Genomic DNA, 20,149 nt, shown 5'->3' on the forward strand with positions numbered 1-20,149 from the left:
CACAACAGACATCTGGCACCAGGCTTCACCCCAAATGATCTTGTTCTAGTGCCAGAGAATGGGGCCATTCTCTGGGGTCTTCTGGGACCAGGTGGCCTCACAGCCTCCAGCAAATGTCCTTCCAGCAGTGGAACTGTTCTCCCCGTGTGGCCTGAGAACCTTCTGGACCCAACTCTGCTCCTGGGGATTCACCTTTCCCACCAGAGCATTGCTAGTATCGAGCTGTGGAGTTTCAGACTCTGCACTCCTCCTGTTTACAGTCTTAATGGAATTTAAACCCTCTCCTTTCTCCTTTCTCCCTTTTTAGTTCAGTCCCTGTGGCTGTTTCCAATTTTCCACTTTCTCTTCAGCTGCTTTTGGGGAGCAGTGCTTTTCACATATTCTTCCCCCCGCCCACCGTCTCCATCCTCTCTCCGCATGAAAAGCAGCTCCCTGCCCTCTGTGGTTTCTGTCTCCCCATGTTCACCTCTCCATGCCACATACCTGCTGAATTCTGTCATTCAAGTTGTGCAGATTGTTGTGTTAATCCTCAGATCAGATTTAGTGTTGGTCTGGCTGTATTTCATGGATGCACGACACACAGAAAACTTCCATGCTGTCTGCCATCTTGGCTCCTCGCTTTCCCAGTATTTCTATATCTTTTTTATCTCCTTAATGTTTTCTGTAAATTAGAGTTCACATATAATTTAATTTATACTAGGCATTTGTAGTTGGAATATTATGCTTCCTTTATAAAATATATTTTAAGATATTCTAAGATATATAAAAAGATAAATTAATGAGGCCAATTTGGCCTCATTTGTCTCAAAAGAGATGCATTTTTAAAATTTATTTATTTTGAGAGACAGTGTGTAAGCAGGGGAGCAGCAGAGATGGAGAGGAGAGAATCTCAAGCAGACTCTATGTTCTCAGCACAGAGCCCAACATGGAGCTCTATACCACCAACCGTGAGATCATGACATGAGCAGAAATAAAAAATCTAATGCTTAACTGACTGAGCCGCCCAGATGCTTCTCTAAAGAGATGTATTAATACCCTTAAAGTTCTTATAAGGTCTATGAAATATCCAAGTATCTATATACACATTACCTGGGTCTTCAGTTAGCACAAGACAAATGCTCACAGATAGGAAAATATCACTTTGGAAAATATTTGGAAGTTCTCCTGATTATCATGTTGATTTCCCCTTTATTGACAAATGCAATGATTGTGATCAGTAGTTCCTAAAAAATGTGCAAATTATCATTCAGGACGCATGTTCCAACATTTTGTTCAGCCAAATTCCTGTTGTGTCTTTATTCTGTGTCTTGGCTTTATATTTGTGTATTGTTTATAGATAGTGAGAACTTATATTTATAAACTAGAAAGGACTTAGATAGCTTTTATTTTTTGACAGATCAGGACATAGATAATGTAACTATTTATTTATAAATTTCACTTTTCCTTTTTTGTTTCCTAGGCTTCCTATTTTTTCTTCTTTATAACTTGAAGTTGTTTTGAGAAGTAAGAAATATAAGAATATCTTTCTCTGGTCAATTTATTTACATAAAACAGTGGTTGTTATTTTTCAACCTCAATACTAATACCTTCCTGTTTCTACCTGAGTTCTACAAGTGATATAAATTCAGTAATTGGACATTGAAGACGGAAAAACATGAGCCAACAAGTTTTATCAGAAATATGGTGTGACTTCGGACAGCTGGAGATAAAGAATAGGAAACAAAAAACTTAAAATGACTTTTGCTTTATGATAAATAAAAAGTATTGGGAGATAACATGAAGTCAGGTTTGAAATATATCATTGAGGGTCTTTCATTGTGGGTATCAGTGACTTCTTATGTCTTGTACATTTTGGTGTTCATCCACCCATTGCCTTTTCTTGCATATTATCAACTCAGTCTTGAATGAAAACATTTATCTACCTAAAAGGCTAGTTGATTTACTTTTCTGTTTTCATGGTATTCACATACCCAGTATTTAATTAGTTTTTAATTTGAAGTTTTGTTAATGTGCAGGAGACATCTTGGAACAGCTTCTCTGAATTTCTAGGATCTTGTGGTAAATAAAGTAGTAGCAGATGTCACAGAGTTGCCAAAGTTATGTGGCCAGGTTACTGGTAAATTGGGTTTGGAGGTACCTGGGGTTAGAGACACATGTGTACTAGGGAGAGAGGGGATGCCTTGTGTGCTAAAATGAACATGTAAGAGCAGAAGGTTTATGACTCCTTGAATAGATGGACTGCAAACAAAATCAATGCTGTTGTTGTGGGATTGGAGTAAGAGAATAATTTTCTTTGGCTTCACCAAGCAGAGGTTTGATTACCAAATCAAGTTAGCTATGCCTGAAATATCAATTAAAAAATAATTCTCTTTATTTGTCACCATTGCAATGTAAACCATTCCTCAGGAGTCCACTATCTCATATTCTTCTGTGATTTTGGAAATCTCTCACTCGCCAGAGGCTCTCTCAAAATTAAGTTACTTTTCTTTAGACTCTGTCTTCAATACCAACGTTATTACACCATTTCCTAATGTGACATGCAAAGAATATGGAGATTCAAGGAACCGTATTATTGAGTGCTGTGGTTTTACAGAGTCAGTGTATCTATTATTTTCTTTCCCCCCAAATTCTGAACCAACTGAAGATTATATACAAAATTCAAATAAACAAGTCAAAACATAACCATTATTTCTAAAGAAGGCTTTGCGAGAAAGGGTATTTAGGTACTGAGTTAGATTGACTCATCTGTCGTGGCTGGCCCTGCTAACCAGCCACGCAGTTCCTCCCTATGGAACTTGCTGCCTGAAAAAGCAAGCAGAGTAAAACGCAACAAGCCACAAAAATTTCTTGGGAGAATCATTGTGTACAGGCAGCAGATGCAAATAGAAAAAATAGAATGGCCCAAGGCTACTTTCCCTTCCTCAAAACACCAATCTGCAAAGTCATCTTTTCATCACTGGAGACAGTGACAGAGGAGACACTCCTCCAGACTGTGTCAGGCTGATTCTGGTCCCTCTGAATAGAAATGGAGTGGGAAATTTAGGTTTCTATATAACACTCACATTTCTTTCCAAGTTCATAGCTACAAGCATTTCTGTTGCTGTGGTTTTTTGTTTTGTTTTTGTTTTTGTTTTTTTACCAAAAGTACTCTCACATTTCTTTCTTCATTCCAGAGCAGAGTGCTTATGACTCCCTGAATAGATGGACTGCAAACAAACTCAATGCTGTTGTTGTGGGATTGGAGTAAGAGAATGTTTTTCTTTGGCTACTATGATTTCTGCCTTCACCAGGTAGAGGTTTGATTTCCAAATCAAGTTAGCTATGCCTGAAATATCAATTTAAAAAAATTATTCTATTTATTTATCACCATTGCAATGTAAACCATTCCTGAAGAGTCCACTATCTCATATTCTTCTGTGAATTTGGAAATCTCTGAGTAACATCCCTGAGTGAGCATTTTTGGATACACTTTTGCTCTAGACACTTAAAACTCAGGTCCCAACTCAAGCCCCAAGTAACATAGCTGGATAAGAAGATATAAATAAATCCTACAAATTTGGGATGGTAGATTATATTTGGGTTGGTAATAAAATGTTTTATAATAATTCTTGTTTGGAGTAATGTAGGAGGTAAAGGTTGGGATCAGCTAAGAATTTTAAGTCATTCTCAGGAAAAGTGAATTTTACCTTCTGGATTTTGCTAGAAAATATCAGAATGTGTCAGGACAGTTCAATATTTTCTCATACTTATGCAGTCTGTATTTCTGAAGCCGACATCCCCAGGAGGGATTTTTTCGTACCTCTCTTCCCTAGTCCATAGTAACAAAAACATACTTACAGACTTCTAATCTGTAATAGTGACATAGATTTGGGTTTTTTGTTGTTGTTGTTTTGTTTTGATTTTTAGCTAGGAAGCTATGAAAGTTTAGAGAGAAAACTAAAGTGACAATTTGGTCATCTAAAGAGTGATTGCCAATGCTGTTTGTTTTGATTACTCGCAGTGGCTAGAACTTCCTATTTTCAGGGATACTTCTCATTTATAACATTAGGATATATCCTTTATACCTCCATAACTTTTGAAGTAATCTAAAACTTATCATTTTAAATCTATTTTAATATAGTGATATGTCTTTTTCTGGCTTATATATTTTATCATATCCTTATGATTTGTGTTCTTTGCCCTAACGTCTAAATATACTGCATTTAAAGTAATAGATACCAACATACTTTGTTTAGGATTTTCTAAAGATAGTTTATGATAAAATTTTAAGGATCATCACACTAACATTTAATGTTAAGTACAGATATTTACAAATTTTGTTTTTCTAAAGAGCATGAGAAAAAAAGTTAGCCCTGATAGATAACAGGCTGATAGAACCATTCTCCTATGTTTACTGGTCCATGTACATAGTGGGGGAAAAAATCCATTTGTATCCATTAAAAGAATAGTGTGATAGTTTGCCTCAGAAATGAATTCATCAGAAACAATCTTCCCAGCTACTAAAAGGTTATTTATATTTCAAAATTTTTATCTAAAATCAACCCCTTGACATTATCCTTGGTGAGATATATACATTGCAAGCATGTAGGATTTTTATCCACATGATCTTGAAAAATGTAACACTTTCCCTATAATAATCTCTCAGATCTGCTGTCCTCAAATATCCATGGTGCTCTTTCAATAATTTTTTTTAATGTTTGGACCTCCAGTTACATTGAGAATATGGTATAAACTATAGAGTATCTCCAATCTAAAATGCATGTGGACTAAAAACTATGCTTACAATTGTCGGGAGTTCCTAATATCACCTTACCCCTCACACACAATGCTATCCGTGGAATGTAGATACAAGGTTGAAAACCTTTATATGAATTTTCTTTTCTTTTTTTTTTCCATATACTAAGGAGTTAGTGGAAAACTCAAGTGTGATTTTTTTGACAGATTAAAAATAGAAACTGGTGTTAAATTGCATCTATTTGGTATTGAAAAACTACATGGAAAGATACAACCATAAATGGTATGTTATAAAAAAATTGTTTAAATCATTCTTTTTTAAAGCTATAGGCTAGCTCCTCAACATCATTTTCCTGCTCAGTTTGAAGACAGTTTCGCTGCAGTCAAATTTTTTCTTCAAGATAAAATTCTTAGAAAATATGGAGTGGATCCCACCCGAATCTGTGTTTCAGGAGACAGTTCTGGGGGCAATTTGGCAGCAGCTGTGACTCAACAGGTATGTTGCATTTATTTTTATTCTGAGAGGTAGAGGTCACAAATCATTTTTTTTCCTATACACATAACCAGTTCTTTCAGCATCATTTGTTGAAAAGACCATACTTTCTCATTGGATTACAGTGATACTGGAGTCTAAGATCATTTAACTATCAATATGACTATTTCTGAATCCTCTCTTTTGTTCCGTTGCCCTGTTTGTCTGTTCTTATGCCTGATACTATTCTGACTCCAGCTTTGGTCTTTCTTCAAAATTGTTTCTAATACTCTAAATCTTTTCCATAAAAATACTGGGATGTCTTGTCAATTTCTAAAAACAAAAAGGCTAATTTGGATTTTGTATGGTATTGTGTTGAATCTATAGGTTAATAATCCTGGTACTTCCAATTAAAGTGCATGGTTTATGTCATTTTTTATTTAAGTCCTCTTCACTTTCCTCAGTATTTTCCTTTTTCAGTGTAGAAATCTTACAAATCTTTTCTTAAATTTATTCCTGAATTATTTGGGAAAATTTTCATGTAAAATAATATTTTTCAAGTGCCTCTTTGAAAGTATTCAGAAATCATTTGCGTTTTACACTGACCTTTTACAATCATATCCTTAAAAATTTCACTTATAAATTCTAGGGTTTTTTTTTTAATGTTTCCTAGGATATTCTACATAGTCATATCTCCTGCCACTAGAGACCATTTTAATTCTTCCTTTTTAATCTTTATGCTTTTCTTTTATTAATTAGTGCACTAGCTAGGGCTTCCAGGACTATATTGAATACAATTGTCATTCTCTGAATTTTAGAAGGAAATCATTCAATATTTCACCAATAAATATGATGTTAACTGAAAGCGTTTTACAGTTGGCTTTTGTCAGGCTGAGAAAGTCTTTACTATTCCTGATTTGATGATAGTGTTTGCATAAATAGGTATTAAGTTTGCTAAATGTTTTTAATGGATCTATTGATATTACAGTGTGATTTTTCTCCTTTATTCTTTTGATGTAGTAAATTATGTCAGTTGACTTTCAGATGTAAAATTATGCTTGCATTCCAGACATGAGCCTCCCTGGCCATGATGACTTAAAGCTATTATATTTTGCTGGTTTCTTTTTGCTGAAATTAAAGATTTGATCAATCCCATGTCCCAGGATCATTACCTGAGCTGTAATCAAGAGTTGGACACTCAACTGACTGACCCACCCAGGCACCCCTTGTCAGGTTTTGACATAAAGTTATACTGGCCTCATTCAATCATTTGGGAAGCATCCCAACTCCTCCTCCAATTTTTTTTCAGAAAACCTAATCATAAATATACTTATTTGTTCTTTAAAGGAGAAGAATGGTGAGGAAAATAGAAAGCTCACAGCTGAAATCAGAAGTCACAAGATGAATTCATTTGTCCAAATGACACTCAGCTCCTAAAAGTCAAACTTATAGAGGGATGTTGAAGAGGGACTAAGTTAGGTAATTTCCACCGTGTGATTGTGGGGAAATCAGACACAGGCCAGTCACACAAGTCAATTAGTTGTCTGTGTTTCCTGAGCCCAAGTCATCAAGGCTTACTAGCTTCATCATTGACGCCACCAAAGTTTGATGTTACATATGCAAAGAGAGACTCAAAGAGACACTCAAAAGAGTCATGGGTTTGCCCTCACTCAAAATTTGGGGGAATGACTTAGAACATTGGGAGGGACTCTTGTGGGTTGAGAGGAAACTTGCAGAGGTACTCCAAGTGAACTGTTGCTGTTGGGAAAAAGAAGTAAGGGGTCAGCTGGAATGGAACTGGGGTAGCTCCCAAGTGGGGTGCAGGAGAGGATTGGCAGGGGCAGACCTTGGGAGAGATGTGGGCCATGTGGGCCATATGAGGGGAGCACTCAATGTCTGTTGTAGGTTGTGGGACTTGGAGGTGGTGACCTACAGGAGTGCTGTTTCCAGGAGCCATCCACAGAAATCCCTAGGATGAAGGTAGTGCCAGTGTTAATATCACCAATGATCACAAGGGCTTTTTTAAGGGTTTGGTATATCTCATCTCAGTGCTGAGGCTGCTCAGCAGATTCCTTCATCAGAGTATTTTGGTCCTGTAAAGAACCAAGCTGTGCGAAGAGCTCTGAAGTTATAAAAATCTTTAACATTTTTGATTAGCAAGTGCATTATCATTTTGGGAATTTGATGTTGGCACATTTGTGGGTGGTAGACATGTAGGAATCTATCAGGTTATGAGTGATATTTGCTTGTCTCTCCACTCGTGGGTCCATGGAAAAGTTTTCTCCTTGGCTATTCTCATTATTTGCAGTAAAAGATTCATCAGGAGAAACCCCAGTTCTTAGTAGAGATGTCTTCCAGCTGCCTACATCCTCCTGTGAATCACATGCCAGCTCAAGGAAGCAACAGTCTTTGTATACAGCCCTTTGTTCTTTATTAAAGAATATACGTATGTGTTCGCTAGGCATAAAGCTCTTGTCCACATCCCAGACTTTCAGGTTGTCCCAGGGAAATACATACTTCTTTGCTTTTGCCTTGTCATCTTTGTACCAGGACAAACTTTCAGGGGTAAGTATAAACCAGTATCCTTTAGAGCCTCCTTTCATGATGCCACTGATGCTGATGGTTAGCTGCATCTTTCAAATTACTTAATTTCCAAATCTATTTTTCTTGTGAACCTGACTGATTCTCTGCTGAACATTTGCAAAGTTATGAAATCTTTATGATTAGTGTTGGTGTAGGAGACTGGATGTCAATCAATATCAGGACCTAGTACTTTGTCTTCCCTTCTGCTGTCAAATGTGGTCACCAATCATCCTTTCCATTTACTTGAAGAGTCTGGGGAAGTTTGCCAGTCTTTTTTTGTTTTGGTGTACTTTTTGACACTGTTGATAAATATTTGTTTTCCCAGATCCACACACCTTAAGGAAGGGTTTGCAATTTGTTTCTTGACTATTGCTCAAAATGCCATGTCTTGAGTAAACAACCCTGTCCTGATACAGTGTATGTTTTTGATTGCATAGGTTATTTCTCTTCACAGTTCTTTCTCACTGAACCCCATCTTTACTGTCTCAGAAGGAAAGCCTTCATAGAAAATACAATGGATTTAAAGCCCTTTGAGAATTCCAGGGTAACTACTTGATCCCCTCACACTGTGATTCTCTTCTCAAATTCCACAGCAAATTGTTGACCTACCTACAGCAATGCTTTGGTCTTCCTGGTGGGCTCTTCTGGCTTGAAGTGTTTGTAGGCTCCTACTTCACATTCTGTCATTCTGTGGAGGACAACTGTCCTTCTAATTTGTTCCTGAAGTTTGGCAGATTATGTCAAATGTGGTTGGTAAGTTGCTGATTAAGGAACTTATGCAAGTATGGGGTCCCCATCTGACTGGCAATATGTTTGTAAGCTGAATGTGAGAGAAACAATTTCCTTTCCTCCTTCCCATATATATTCTTCCAGCTTCTGTTTGCCACCATCACATAATCCCTGTGAAGAGGCAGCATCTTGTTCTCTAGGACATCTCTGGCATCTGTTTCTTCGTCTATAAAGTCTAGTTTGGTGATGACTCCAGTAGTTTTCAGACCTTGAGAATCAAATTCTTTCCTTTCCTTTCCTTTCCTTTCCTTTCCTTTCCTTTCCTTTCCTTTCCTTTCCTTTCCTTTCCTCTCCTTTCCTCCTTCCTTCCTTCCTTCCTTCCTTCCTTCCTTCCTCTCTCTTTTCTTTTCTCTTTCTTTCTTTCTTTCTTTCTTTCTTTCTTTCTTTCTTTCTTTCTTTCTTTCTTTCTTTCTTTTCTGACAGACACAGCATAAGTGGAGGAGGGGCAAAGGGAGAGGGAGAGAATCCCAAGCAGGCTCCGTGCTGTCAGCATGTGAGATCATGACCTGAGCCCAAACCAAGGGTCTGACGCTTAACTGACCGAGCCAACCAGGCACCCTGAGAATCAACTTATTTAGTTATCTTCCATGATCTTAGTTTGTAAGATTGGTATTGGCTGGGGTAACAGCCAGTATCAGTTCTCCTGCATGATGAACTGTGAAATCATTTCTCTGATTGGTGACTGATATGGTGACTGATTTCCTGTGGACACTTTATCCAGGTAGGGCGATAAGGATTGGATTTCACACATGTAGGGAATAGAGTCATAAATAAATTGGATTGGAGGAAATGTCTGCATTCCTTCTGGTCACCTGATCTTTTTCCGCTTCAGTTTCATGGCACACACCATCAAAATCTGTTTTCCTGTGTAGTTAAGAAATCCAGCATATTCTGCTCATAGTGCAGCACGAGAGACCATCTCGTTGCAATGCCCAACCCCCAAGGGAGAATGTCCTAGATTAGCAGGTAATTATAAAAGGATAGTGAAGACATGGATAGGGCAAGGTATGGGCCAAGTGCACAGAGCTTTGAAACCCTCTCCAGGTGTTCCACTCTTCCCAAATTTCCACCTCTTCACAAACCCAGAATCTTGCTCATTAAAAAAAAAATTAGGAATGAAAATAAAATACTCAGACCACTCAGAAGAAAATTATATACAGACACATATATTTATATTTTATATATACATATGCACATTGCAAAGAGAGATACACACATTCATAATATGAAAGTGTACATATACATATGCATGTATACTAATCTGTAACACCACATACACATACAAAACCCTATTGTGGAGCCAGAATGGCAGTAGTTAGCAAAGTTTCACCTTTGGCTCTGCAGAATTTCATTACCAAAAAGAAAATTTGTAAGCCATTAGACTTGTTGATTCCCGAGGCCTCTTCCAACCTAAACTAATTTGCTATGTATTTGAATTAATACATCACTTATTTGAAAAATCTTGCTGGGATGGGGTGGGAAGTGTGGTAGAGAATGAATATTGGAGACTGTCCCCTGTTTTACATACGAATCGCTACACCAAATCATACAGCAATCGAATCTTGAATTTTATTGAAAACTGGTTTTATGGATATAGAAATTCTGGAAACTGTCCAATAATTACCCAATAATGATCAAGAAGCACCTTTAACACCTGTAATGTCTGTTTGCATTTTGTAATATTTGCCAGGCTTTGTAAATGAAGAAAGCTTTTGAAATGATTATGACATGTAGCCATAAAGATCCATCAAGATGTGAAGACCTTTCCAGCAGGGCAATCCTGAATATTAACACAGCTACCAAAAACAGATGGCGATTCTCGGTACAATTTGTAGGACAGTATAAGTTGTTGTCTTGAAGTGAATTAAAATTTGACATTATCATATTCTTTGAATTGGCTACTTGTAGGGGCGCCTGGGTGGCGCAGTCGGTTAAGCGTCCGACTTCAGCCAGGTCACGATCTCGCGGTCCGTGAGTTCGAGCCCCGCGTCAGGCTCTGGGCTGATGGCTCGGAGCCTGGAGCCTGTTTCCGATTCTGTGTCTCCCTCTCTCTCTGCCCCTCCCCCATTCATGCTCTGTCTCTCTCTGTCCCAAAAATAAATAAAAAATGTTGAAAAAAAAAAAAATGAATTGGCTACTTGTAGAAGAACATAATATCTAATTAACTTTCTGATATATCTGATCAAAGAAATTGTTTTACAGCTGAAAATACTGTATCAGAACTCAACATGGTTACATAGTATAACAAAAAAGTGATTTCCTTTAGCATTTCTTGTTTATTTTTTTAAAAACATTTTCATGTTTATTTATTCTTGAGGGAGAGGGACAGAGAGAGGGAAAAGGGCAGAGAGAGGGAGATACAGAATCCTAAGAAGGCTCCAGGCTCTGAGCTGTCAGCACAGAGCCCGATGTGGGTCTCAAACCCATGAACCACGAGATCATGACCTGAGCTAAAGTTGGACGCTCATCGGACTGAGCCACCCAGGTGCCCCTCCTGTTTTTTATGATCATACTTTAAGCTGCTTATTCTTCATGGTCAGCTAAACTTTCTACATGAGTTGTATTTTAATCAAAAAGTTTTATTCCCCATGCTAGGTTTATTCTTTATCTGGCTAATTAAAATCACCTTTTACTTTGTAAGTATGATACCACCCCTCCCTTTTTTCAAAGTCTCATGTTTCAACAAAGCATTTAATAGTATGTTACAGATTTACAGCCTGAAAAGCTCAGTTTCAGTAAGAATACCTCATTTAGAGATCGGTATTTTTGTGTACTCTGAGAAGACTTCAGGCGACATATTAGATATATCCTTCCTAATGGATACCAAATATATATATATATATATATATATATATATATATATATATATATAATTCATAGTGTAAAAAGATGTTCTCGTGGATTAAGAAGTTAAATAGATTCTTCTGTATTCTGTAATTTTCTTTTTTGGACTTTGTCCATTTTTCAATTCTCTTCTACTTACTGAAAGAGAAATGAATATCTTTTCCCTACAATTCTGAGATTTTCTGGCAAAATCACATAATGTGTCCTAAAATTACTAATGTTGCTTACCAATTACAATGATCTGAATAATCACTATAGTCGAAAAACTTTCTCTCAAAAAAGTTCCTTAATCTTTAAGGAGCATTTTTTTAAATTTAATAGCATTTAAATTCAATTTCCTGGCCATCTCATCTAATTATATTTTAGAGTAATTTATGCATTATTTTTATTTATTTATGGCATAAACATCTTCTTAATTTTAGAAAATAATATGAATTGATTCAATACTCTGAAGTAATTATTAAGTTCCACCCTTCTCAGTTGTTAAAAACTATGTGATTCTATGTAGGAATTTGAAAAGGTAGTGGTAATATAAGATATCTCTATTTGTTTATAGGTTAACCTTTCTAAATATATTGTTCCTACTAATTTGCATCATTTGTCATAAGGTGTCAACGTAGCCTTGTGATCGATTTATAACAATATTTCTGTGACATCTCTACATCATATTTCTATAGCCACATATGATCTTATATGTTTGACACTTCTCTAAAAATATTTTTAATGTTTTCTTTACCAGTCTTAAGAGTAAAATATAAATCAGAGACTAATTAATGATGATGCCTTAAAAAAAAGTGACACTACACACCCTTCAACCTGGGATATTTTCAGTAGCAGGTATACTATATTCTTTGTTTATATACGAAGTATACTAGGTATACTATTTATTTGTTTATTAATCTCCATGTAATCGCAACATAGCAGTGTCACATGGACTACATGAAATCCACTGAACATAGAAATACCAGTCCTCCGTTAATTTCAATCTTGCATCACCATTGCTCTCTGGAAACCTCTATCCATCTGTGCCAGCACAATGAAGATGGTTTTCTGAAGCCACTGTGTAGTCTCAGGAGGTCTTTGTCATCGTTTGTTAGATCTTGGACCGATTATCCCTCTATTAAGACTAAGAGAAATTCTTCCATTCTTCTTTCATGGGTCGATTAGCAGTAGGTCTTTCTCTCCCTGTGTTGGCCAAGCGGAAGACGTGTCTAGGAAAAGCATCTTGTCTTGGGATTTACATCTTCATCTCAGGGAAAAAATGACTTAGTAAGTTTGCTAGATTAAATAAAAGATTGGCTAGGTTGCTCAGTTCTGTAAAACTAAAAGACCTTTATTAACAGTGCAAGTTAAGCCTGAAATTCATCTGGCTTTGAAATTATTACCTTTCAACATATGAAAGCTGTTTACCTGACACACAGTAACAACAAAGTTGCCTTACTCTGGAGTTACAGGTGGAGGTCACTTTGGTAAGTAAGAAAGTTGTTTTGCTACAGCCTAACATCAGATATTCAACTCTCATCATTTTAAGATCTTTTTCTACATACTCCTAATGTATACCTTCCTCATTTAATCACTTTGTATTCTCCCCTGGCCATTTGTTCAACTTGCTGTGGCTAAGTAGGTCCGGGATCTCATTATTTCTATATCTAAGGGCATTTTTGTTGTTGTTCTTTAACTTCTTTTCATCACTCGAAACTCTTGCCAACTTTTGTCTTAAAATACTCACTATCCCTGTTCTTATCTTCTCTTCCATTCAGTTTTATGGGAGATGAACTCTTGGTCTATACACTCCTTTGAGTCTGATTTTCCTTAGGACTCAACGTTTGGTCCTTCTGGCTTCTATCGCATTCTCTGCTTGGTCTCATGACTTCAGCTCTGAATGATCTGCTAAAGGCTCTTAAAGTTATGCCTCCCACTAATGCCACTGTCATGAGCTCAAAACCCATCTATCCAATGGTTTTCCCCACCTGGATATTCCATAAGCACTAGAAACCCTTACAGGCGAACCTCCTCTATACTACTCAAAGCAGTTACACTCCAGTGATTATCCTATTATTTTTTGCATGTGCACAATCCCAACTGGACTCTAAGTATTTTGGAATCTGGGACAATAATTTTTCTTTAATCTTTATATATCCAAACCCTGCCGTCATACGTGTACTCTTGCTGTCTTCTTCCTCCACCCTTCAGAATACTCCAGAGTTGGACCTTGGCCTCTCTTCTGCCTGTTTTACCTGAGGGCAGCCTCTTTATCAGTCCCCTTGTGTAACACAGCACGATATTACAGATTATCCTCAACACATCTTTGTGGGAAAGATTTAGAGATTAAATAAAGACACTGCTCCTACATGCTGCTGAATTGAACCATAACTGATTATTCACCTTGGAATCAAGTTGTTTTTGTGACTTGCTGAGAAGAGTTGAACGGATTCATTCTGTCTCCTCCCTATTTATGCAGTTACTGTTTGTCTCTTTTGGAATCCTGGTTCAAAAAAAAAAACAAAAACAAAAAACTAAGTGCATAGATACTACATCAGTGGAAGTACGGTGAATAGTGATGTTAGAAAGGATGGCAGGGGCAAATCATGCCTCTTTTGATTTTTTTTTCTCCAAGGGCATCGTGAAGTCATAGAAAAATTTTAATCACATTTGTATTTTAAAAAATACTGTTCCTTGTTGTATTTATCTTAGCATAATACTCCCTAGCTCTAGGCACTTTGTGGCAAATGGCAAGATCTCATTCTTTTCTATGGCTGAGGAACATTCCATTGTATATATGATTTCACTCATGTGGAATTTAAATATCAAAACAAATGATCATGGGGGAAAAGAGAGAGCAGCAAACCAAGAAATAGACTGTTAACCACAGAGGACAAACTGATGATACCAGAGGGGTGGTGGGTGGGGGAATTGGTGAAATAAGTGTTGGACGTTAAGGAGTCCCAACCACCCCATGGGCTAATACCACCATCTTGGACATTAGCTTTTCAACGTATGAATTTGGAGGAATATAAACATTCAGACTACAGTAGGCTCCATGTGGGAGTTCTCCAGCTCCTACAAAAGTTGGAACATGTGCTCCAGGGTGATGCCAAAAGTCCTCTTGTATTGGAGTTCCTTCATGGTGGCTCGTAGTCACCCAAATACTCACTGGCTATCTGTGTGTTGGTGAAGTTGGATGTGGTACGAGGTGGGGGTGATCAATGAAAAGGAAGAGTAGTGAGGGAAGCAATCACAATTGCTATGAAGCTGGGTGCACCGGATTAAAAAATAGTAGATCTGCTAAGTTTGATGAACAGGATTATCAGTAGTGATGTGGGAACTCCATATATAACTAATCTTTTACATACATCTATCTTTCTATGGATGACAAGCACAGGATAAGTTGCTGTGGATGTGCAGAACTTTAAATAATACACATCTAAACCAGGGGGCTAGATGGTAAGGACCTTTGCAAACCAGTGACTGGTTTGAGCTGGGCTGTGGATAACGAGGGACTCAATGCAGGAACAGTAATGTATGCGCTAGGCAAGAAGAACCCGCCATTCTCTAGGAAAGCACCATTGCCCTAATAGATGGCCTTGGGGCATTTGGGGAATGGGAGAGGATTCAGTAATGCTTCAGACTGTCTGGAGCAGGCTTTATGTCAGGCACAAGTATTCATGACAGGCAAATACATGGGCTTCAAAGCAGTTGAGTCAGTAAACTGATATAGGGCTCTCTGGGCAGGGCATAAAGTCATGAGTGGTTTTTCTCTGTCTTTCCTATCAGCTACCCCTCAGTCACCATTCCCAACTAATGGGGGCTAGTTGTGAATAAAGAAATTAATGCAGGAGTGAAAATCCTTCTGACCTACATGTAATTCTAAGCTTTTTAGTATGATACAGAAGCCTTTTATGAACTGGTTTCGAATTTTGTTGCCAACTTTCTAGATTGAGGAGATCAGTCTTTACCATGGTGTTAATAAACTACTCTCATGGTAACAATACTATCAGTGGCATGACCTGTAACTTGAAAAACCAGTTAGAAATTTAAATTGCATGGTTTAATAAAAGAGGAGCAGAGGGAATAGTTTATATGGGAGAATTGTATTTTAGATTTCATGAGTTTAGAAGTAATGGTATTTAAGTACAAAAGAAAAGTTGAAATATATCACATCCATTGTGTTCTCATTGAAATAATGTTAATTATTGGAAGGGATTAAAAATAAGAATGGGCTTTTTTGAATGTATTCTGTAACCTTCTACTTAGTTACCCAGAGGTCTTTGTTATACTGAAAACAATAATAAAAATTTAAGTGGACAATTTAAGAACAGTTACCAGTGTTTAAACCTCAAGGATACCACAACAAGCAAGATGTGTTCTCTCAATTTTTTTTTTTTTTGCTTTTGTATTTTCATTCTTGTTCTTTTTGAAGTGATAATATCCTGAGATAAATGTCTTACACACTTTTGCAGCCAGGTACATATGGATTGCTCACAGAATGAGAAATATGTATCCATTAATGTGATATTCACATTTATGTTACAGGAAGGTTCATTCAGGGCTTTTCAGTAGTTATGTTTATGGTTCAGTATTAATGCTTATTTGCATTCTTGCACTCTGGCCATTTGTCTTTGAGTCCATGTGGATCTAGAAGGAAAGAACAATGCTATAGATAATTCAATAATTAAGTGTTATTGTTGGGACCTACTCATTATAAGTCTCTTACTGCTTCATATGTCCTCTGGTTTCTGGTTCTAAGAGAACACAATGTCCTCTTAGAATTAGAAACTGAGCAGCAATTTTGATTTAGTTATTTGTCTGCTTTTAAAAAATATTATACTTAGCCTTTTATTATCTTAGAACTGGTAAGACATACAATGACAACTTAGATATTATCAGTGCTTGTGGAATTCAAAATCGAGGAGAGAGATCCATTATATACATTTTTAAAAGGTAAAGGGAAATTGATCATTGACCTGAAAGAGCTAGAGAGTTTTGGAAATTTAGAGGAGTTTGAAGATAGAGAAGTGAACTTTGATCAGCTACTTACATGCATAATCATACATTTTTGGTTAGAAATATATGTAAATATATACAAAACATCTAAGAAGATTCATACTAGTCTGATAACATGGTTGCTAAAACTAGGGTAAGATTGCCAAACTTGGTGGATCTGACCAGAAGGTGCCCTTCCAGTATTTTCAAAGAGATAACTTTAAAATGAGCTTCAAAGGATGACAGAGAGATAGGAAGAGGTATTGACTGGCAAAGCAACAAATGATATAGTAAGGACGTAGACATAGTAAGTAGTGACACATTTGTGGGAAAACAATTTATTTCATATGACATTCCAGAAAGGACAGTTAGGGCCAGATAAGGTGTTGGTTGGTGTGTTTCTGTTTGCCCTCTCCCTGTGGATGTGGGCTGTTTGTTTCCTTGTCTAGGCTTGGGACATTGGCAGTGGGATGTTGATGGTAGACTTTGGCTCAGTAAATCATCTATCTACATGAGGGCACTTGGGAGAGATTTGAGAGTTTCCGTCAGGAAACATTGTCTTGGCTCATTTTCATTCTAAACTTGTGAAGCCTCTAATGCCCTCAGAGAGCATCATAGAGGTGGTGGGATACTATTTCCCTTTCTGAGGTACATCTGGGATTTCAGTTGATTCCCTCCTTTGAGTTCAGCCAGCCACTCTGGTGAGAGGTTGACTTACAGGTACATCTTCTACTCACAGCAGGCGTTTTCATTTGTCCAGATATCATTGTCTCAGATCCCACACTCTAGCCTAGACACTTGCTTTTCGGAAATTATTTTCAGGTTCTCCTTTAGGGTTCTCAGGGTCATAGGTGAACCTCAGGACACCCCCCTTCACCTCTGGAAAGAAAAAAGGGCTCCATGTTACATATTCCACATTCTCTCCTTGTATGTCAAATGGAATATCAACAAGGTTTTTAAAAATAATTTCATCCCTTTGTTTTCCAAATATCACCATTCTTTCAGAAGGTAAGCTACCTATCCATTGGCTTTTTTTCTCTTTTCTGTCTCTGTACTTCTGCATTTAAATAATGTTTCTTAAAATTTACAGTATGTTGCTGGGAACTTGCTTAACAGCCAAATAATATTATTTTAAACTTTAAACTGTTTTAAAATATTTTAATTGTAATGCTAATTTTTAATTTTAATTTTCAAATTTATGATAAAATATTATTTCAATAGCTATATTTATTTTTTCCATTCACTTTGGTTTCATTCAGTCAATAATTCTTGCAGATTTATTTATAGTGTCAGTTTCCTCCAGGGTTATCCTATTTAGATTGTTTGCATTGGTGATTTTTGACAAAAACCTCGTTCTATGTATGTATGTATGCATGTCTCTCTCTCTCTCTCTCTCTCTCTCTTCCCATTTCCCCAATGTAATGAACTCATTTGATGCGCCAACCCAGTTGACAATAAGGCATCAAATTGCTAAAGCAAATCTCAAATCTAGCAAGGTATGTACTATTAGTGGTTACAAAGCCAGGTTGCTGCTACTTCTGTCACCACCTGGGATTGAGATTCCTGTGGCTGCTGCTCCCAGTCTCTCAAATTGCTCTTGGGTACAGCCCAGTAGTGCCTCACTTCCTGACATTGTCTGTTTTAAATTTGTTTTTAATCAATATACAATTGACATACAACATCATGTTAGTTTCAGGTATACAGCATAATCGATAGATGTACATATTGCAGCTTGATCAACATAGTAATATGTCAAGTTAACATCTATCACCACACATAACTACAAATTGTTTTTCTTGTGATATGAACATTTGAGATTTACTATTTTAATAGCATTCAAATATACAACACAGGATTATTAACCTAGTAACCACACTATACATGACATCCCTGGGACTTATTTGTTTTATACCTGGGCATCTCTATCTCTCTCCCTTTTTCACACACAACCAACATTTTTAAAACTTTACTGTTGAAATGAGCTTGACAAGTTTTTATGCCACTGAAGGTCATTATAAATATTGTGAAAATAATATATTATCACATCAATTTATGTAGATTTGTTTATCTCATGATTGCTTACGTTTTAAAAATTAAATCTCTCCCTCCTGAAGTTTTGGAATTTTTGCTTATAGGACATCATTATGTTTTTTTCAGGTGCAGATTGATCTTGAAATAAAGCATAAAATCAAGCTTCAAGCTTTAATTTACCCTGTCTTACAGATAATAGATTCTTGTTTGCCATCTCACCAAGAAAATGAGCGTGGTATAATTCTAACAAAGGACTTGGGCATAAAACTCATTAGCTCATATTTAACCACTGATGAAACACTTACCCAAGCAATGAGAAGAAACCAACATATGCCTCTGGAATCAAGACACCTGTTTAAGTTTGTTAACTGGAGTACTCTTTTACCCAAGAAGTATAGAAAAAACCATGTTTATACCGAACCAGTTCTTGGAAGACATAATTATTCATTGTCAGCACTTATGGATATCAGAGCATCTCCCTTGTTAGCCAATGATTCTCAGTTACAGAATTTGCCATCAACCTATATTCTTACCTGTCAGTATGATTGTGTAAGGGATGATGGACTTATGTATGTTACAAGACTTCAAAATGTTGGAGTTCAAGTTACTCATGACCATATTGAGAATGGGTTCCATGGAGCTTTATCGTTGATGGTGTCACCAGTGTACTTACGTCTAGGTCTCAGGATAAAAGACATGTATATTAGTTGGCTGGATAAGAATTTATAAATGTAATATATATAAAATATATAGGGCCACCAGTTAATGGGTTGTAATTTGTGATATACAAATTATCACAGGTGTGGTACAAAGAGCAATGTCATTTGTGTTATCTGAATGGAGATTAAAATCAGTTATAAAAGTGACTGTATGTCCTTGAGCTAGTTAATTTTTCTTATTCCTAGAACTGCATGTGTAAAATGTACATAATCCTTTTATTTATAGTTTATGATAATTATGTTGGTCCTAATACAAACCAACACCTATTCAAGTTGAGAATAAGAATGGTTACTGACACGTTAGAGAAGATGGCAGAGAAATTATAATAGTGAGTGGGCAAAGGAAAAATAAAGGGAAAAAGTTACAAGGTAATTGGATTAGTTTCCTATGACTGCTGTAATGTTTTACTACAAATTTGGTGGCTTAAAACAGCAGAAATGTTTTCTCTCAGAGGGTCACCAAATCAGGGTGCTGGCAAGAGCCACACTCCCTCTGGAGGCTCTAGATGGAGCTCTTTGCCTCCTTCATCCGATGGCTGTCATTATTCCTTGGGGTAGCCAGATCACATAATCTTCAAAGTTAGCATCTTCAAATTTTTCTCGGCTCCATCTTCACTGGCCTTCATCTGTGCCTCCCTTTTAGAAAGGTACATGTGTTTCCACCGAAGTGATCCAAGATCCTCTCCCCATCTCAAAATCCTTAATTGTATTTGCAAATACCTGCCTTTTTTTTCCCCATGTAAGGTGACATTCCCACGGAGTAGGATTTCGATCTTTGTCTAGAAGGCCTTTTTTTTTTTTTTCACATTTTCAGTCAAATGTTTTAAAAAGGCAACAGATCAACATTATAATTTGTTAAAGTTCAATCACATCTAAATATGCACTCAACGAGGGGAAGAGTTAAGATGGTGGAGTAGTAGGGGTACCCTGGGCTTGCGTCCTTCCTCAAACATAGCTAGATCACATCAAATCATTCTGAATACCTAGGAAATTG

The 20,149-nt window shown here is 36.9% G+C and overlaps 1 protein-coding gene and 1 pseudogene across 1 annotated transcript in view; one reads left to right on the forward strand and one right to left on the reverse strand.

The window, feature by feature from the left end:
• LOC131512036 (arylacetamide deacetylase-like 2) overlaps nt 1–19,302 on the forward strand; it is a 34,464-nt gene extending 15,162 nt beyond the window's left edge. The window contains exons 3-5 of the mRNA XM_058730246.1: nt 3,174–3,243; nt 5,059–5,230; nt 18,563–19,302. Of these exons, the coding sequence (XP_058586229.1) occupies nt 3,174–3,243; nt 5,059–5,230; nt 18,563–19,165 (845 nt within the window). The 3' untranslated portion in view covers nt 19,166–19,302. The remainder of the gene's footprint in view (nt 1–3,173; nt 3,244–5,058; nt 5,231–18,562) is intronic.
• LOC131513005 (dynamin-3-like) lies at nt 7,252–9,329 on the reverse strand (annotated as a pseudogene).
• Nucleotides 19,303–20,149: the final 847 nt, after the last annotated feature.

The sequence above is a fragment of the Neofelis nebulosa genome, chromosome 5 (genome assembly GCF_028018385.1).
Source record: "Neofelis nebulosa isolate mNeoNeb1 chromosome 5, mNeoNeb1.pri, whole genome shotgun sequence".
Lineage (NCBI taxonomy): Eukaryota > Metazoa > Chordata > Mammalia > Carnivora > Felidae > Neofelis > Neofelis nebulosa.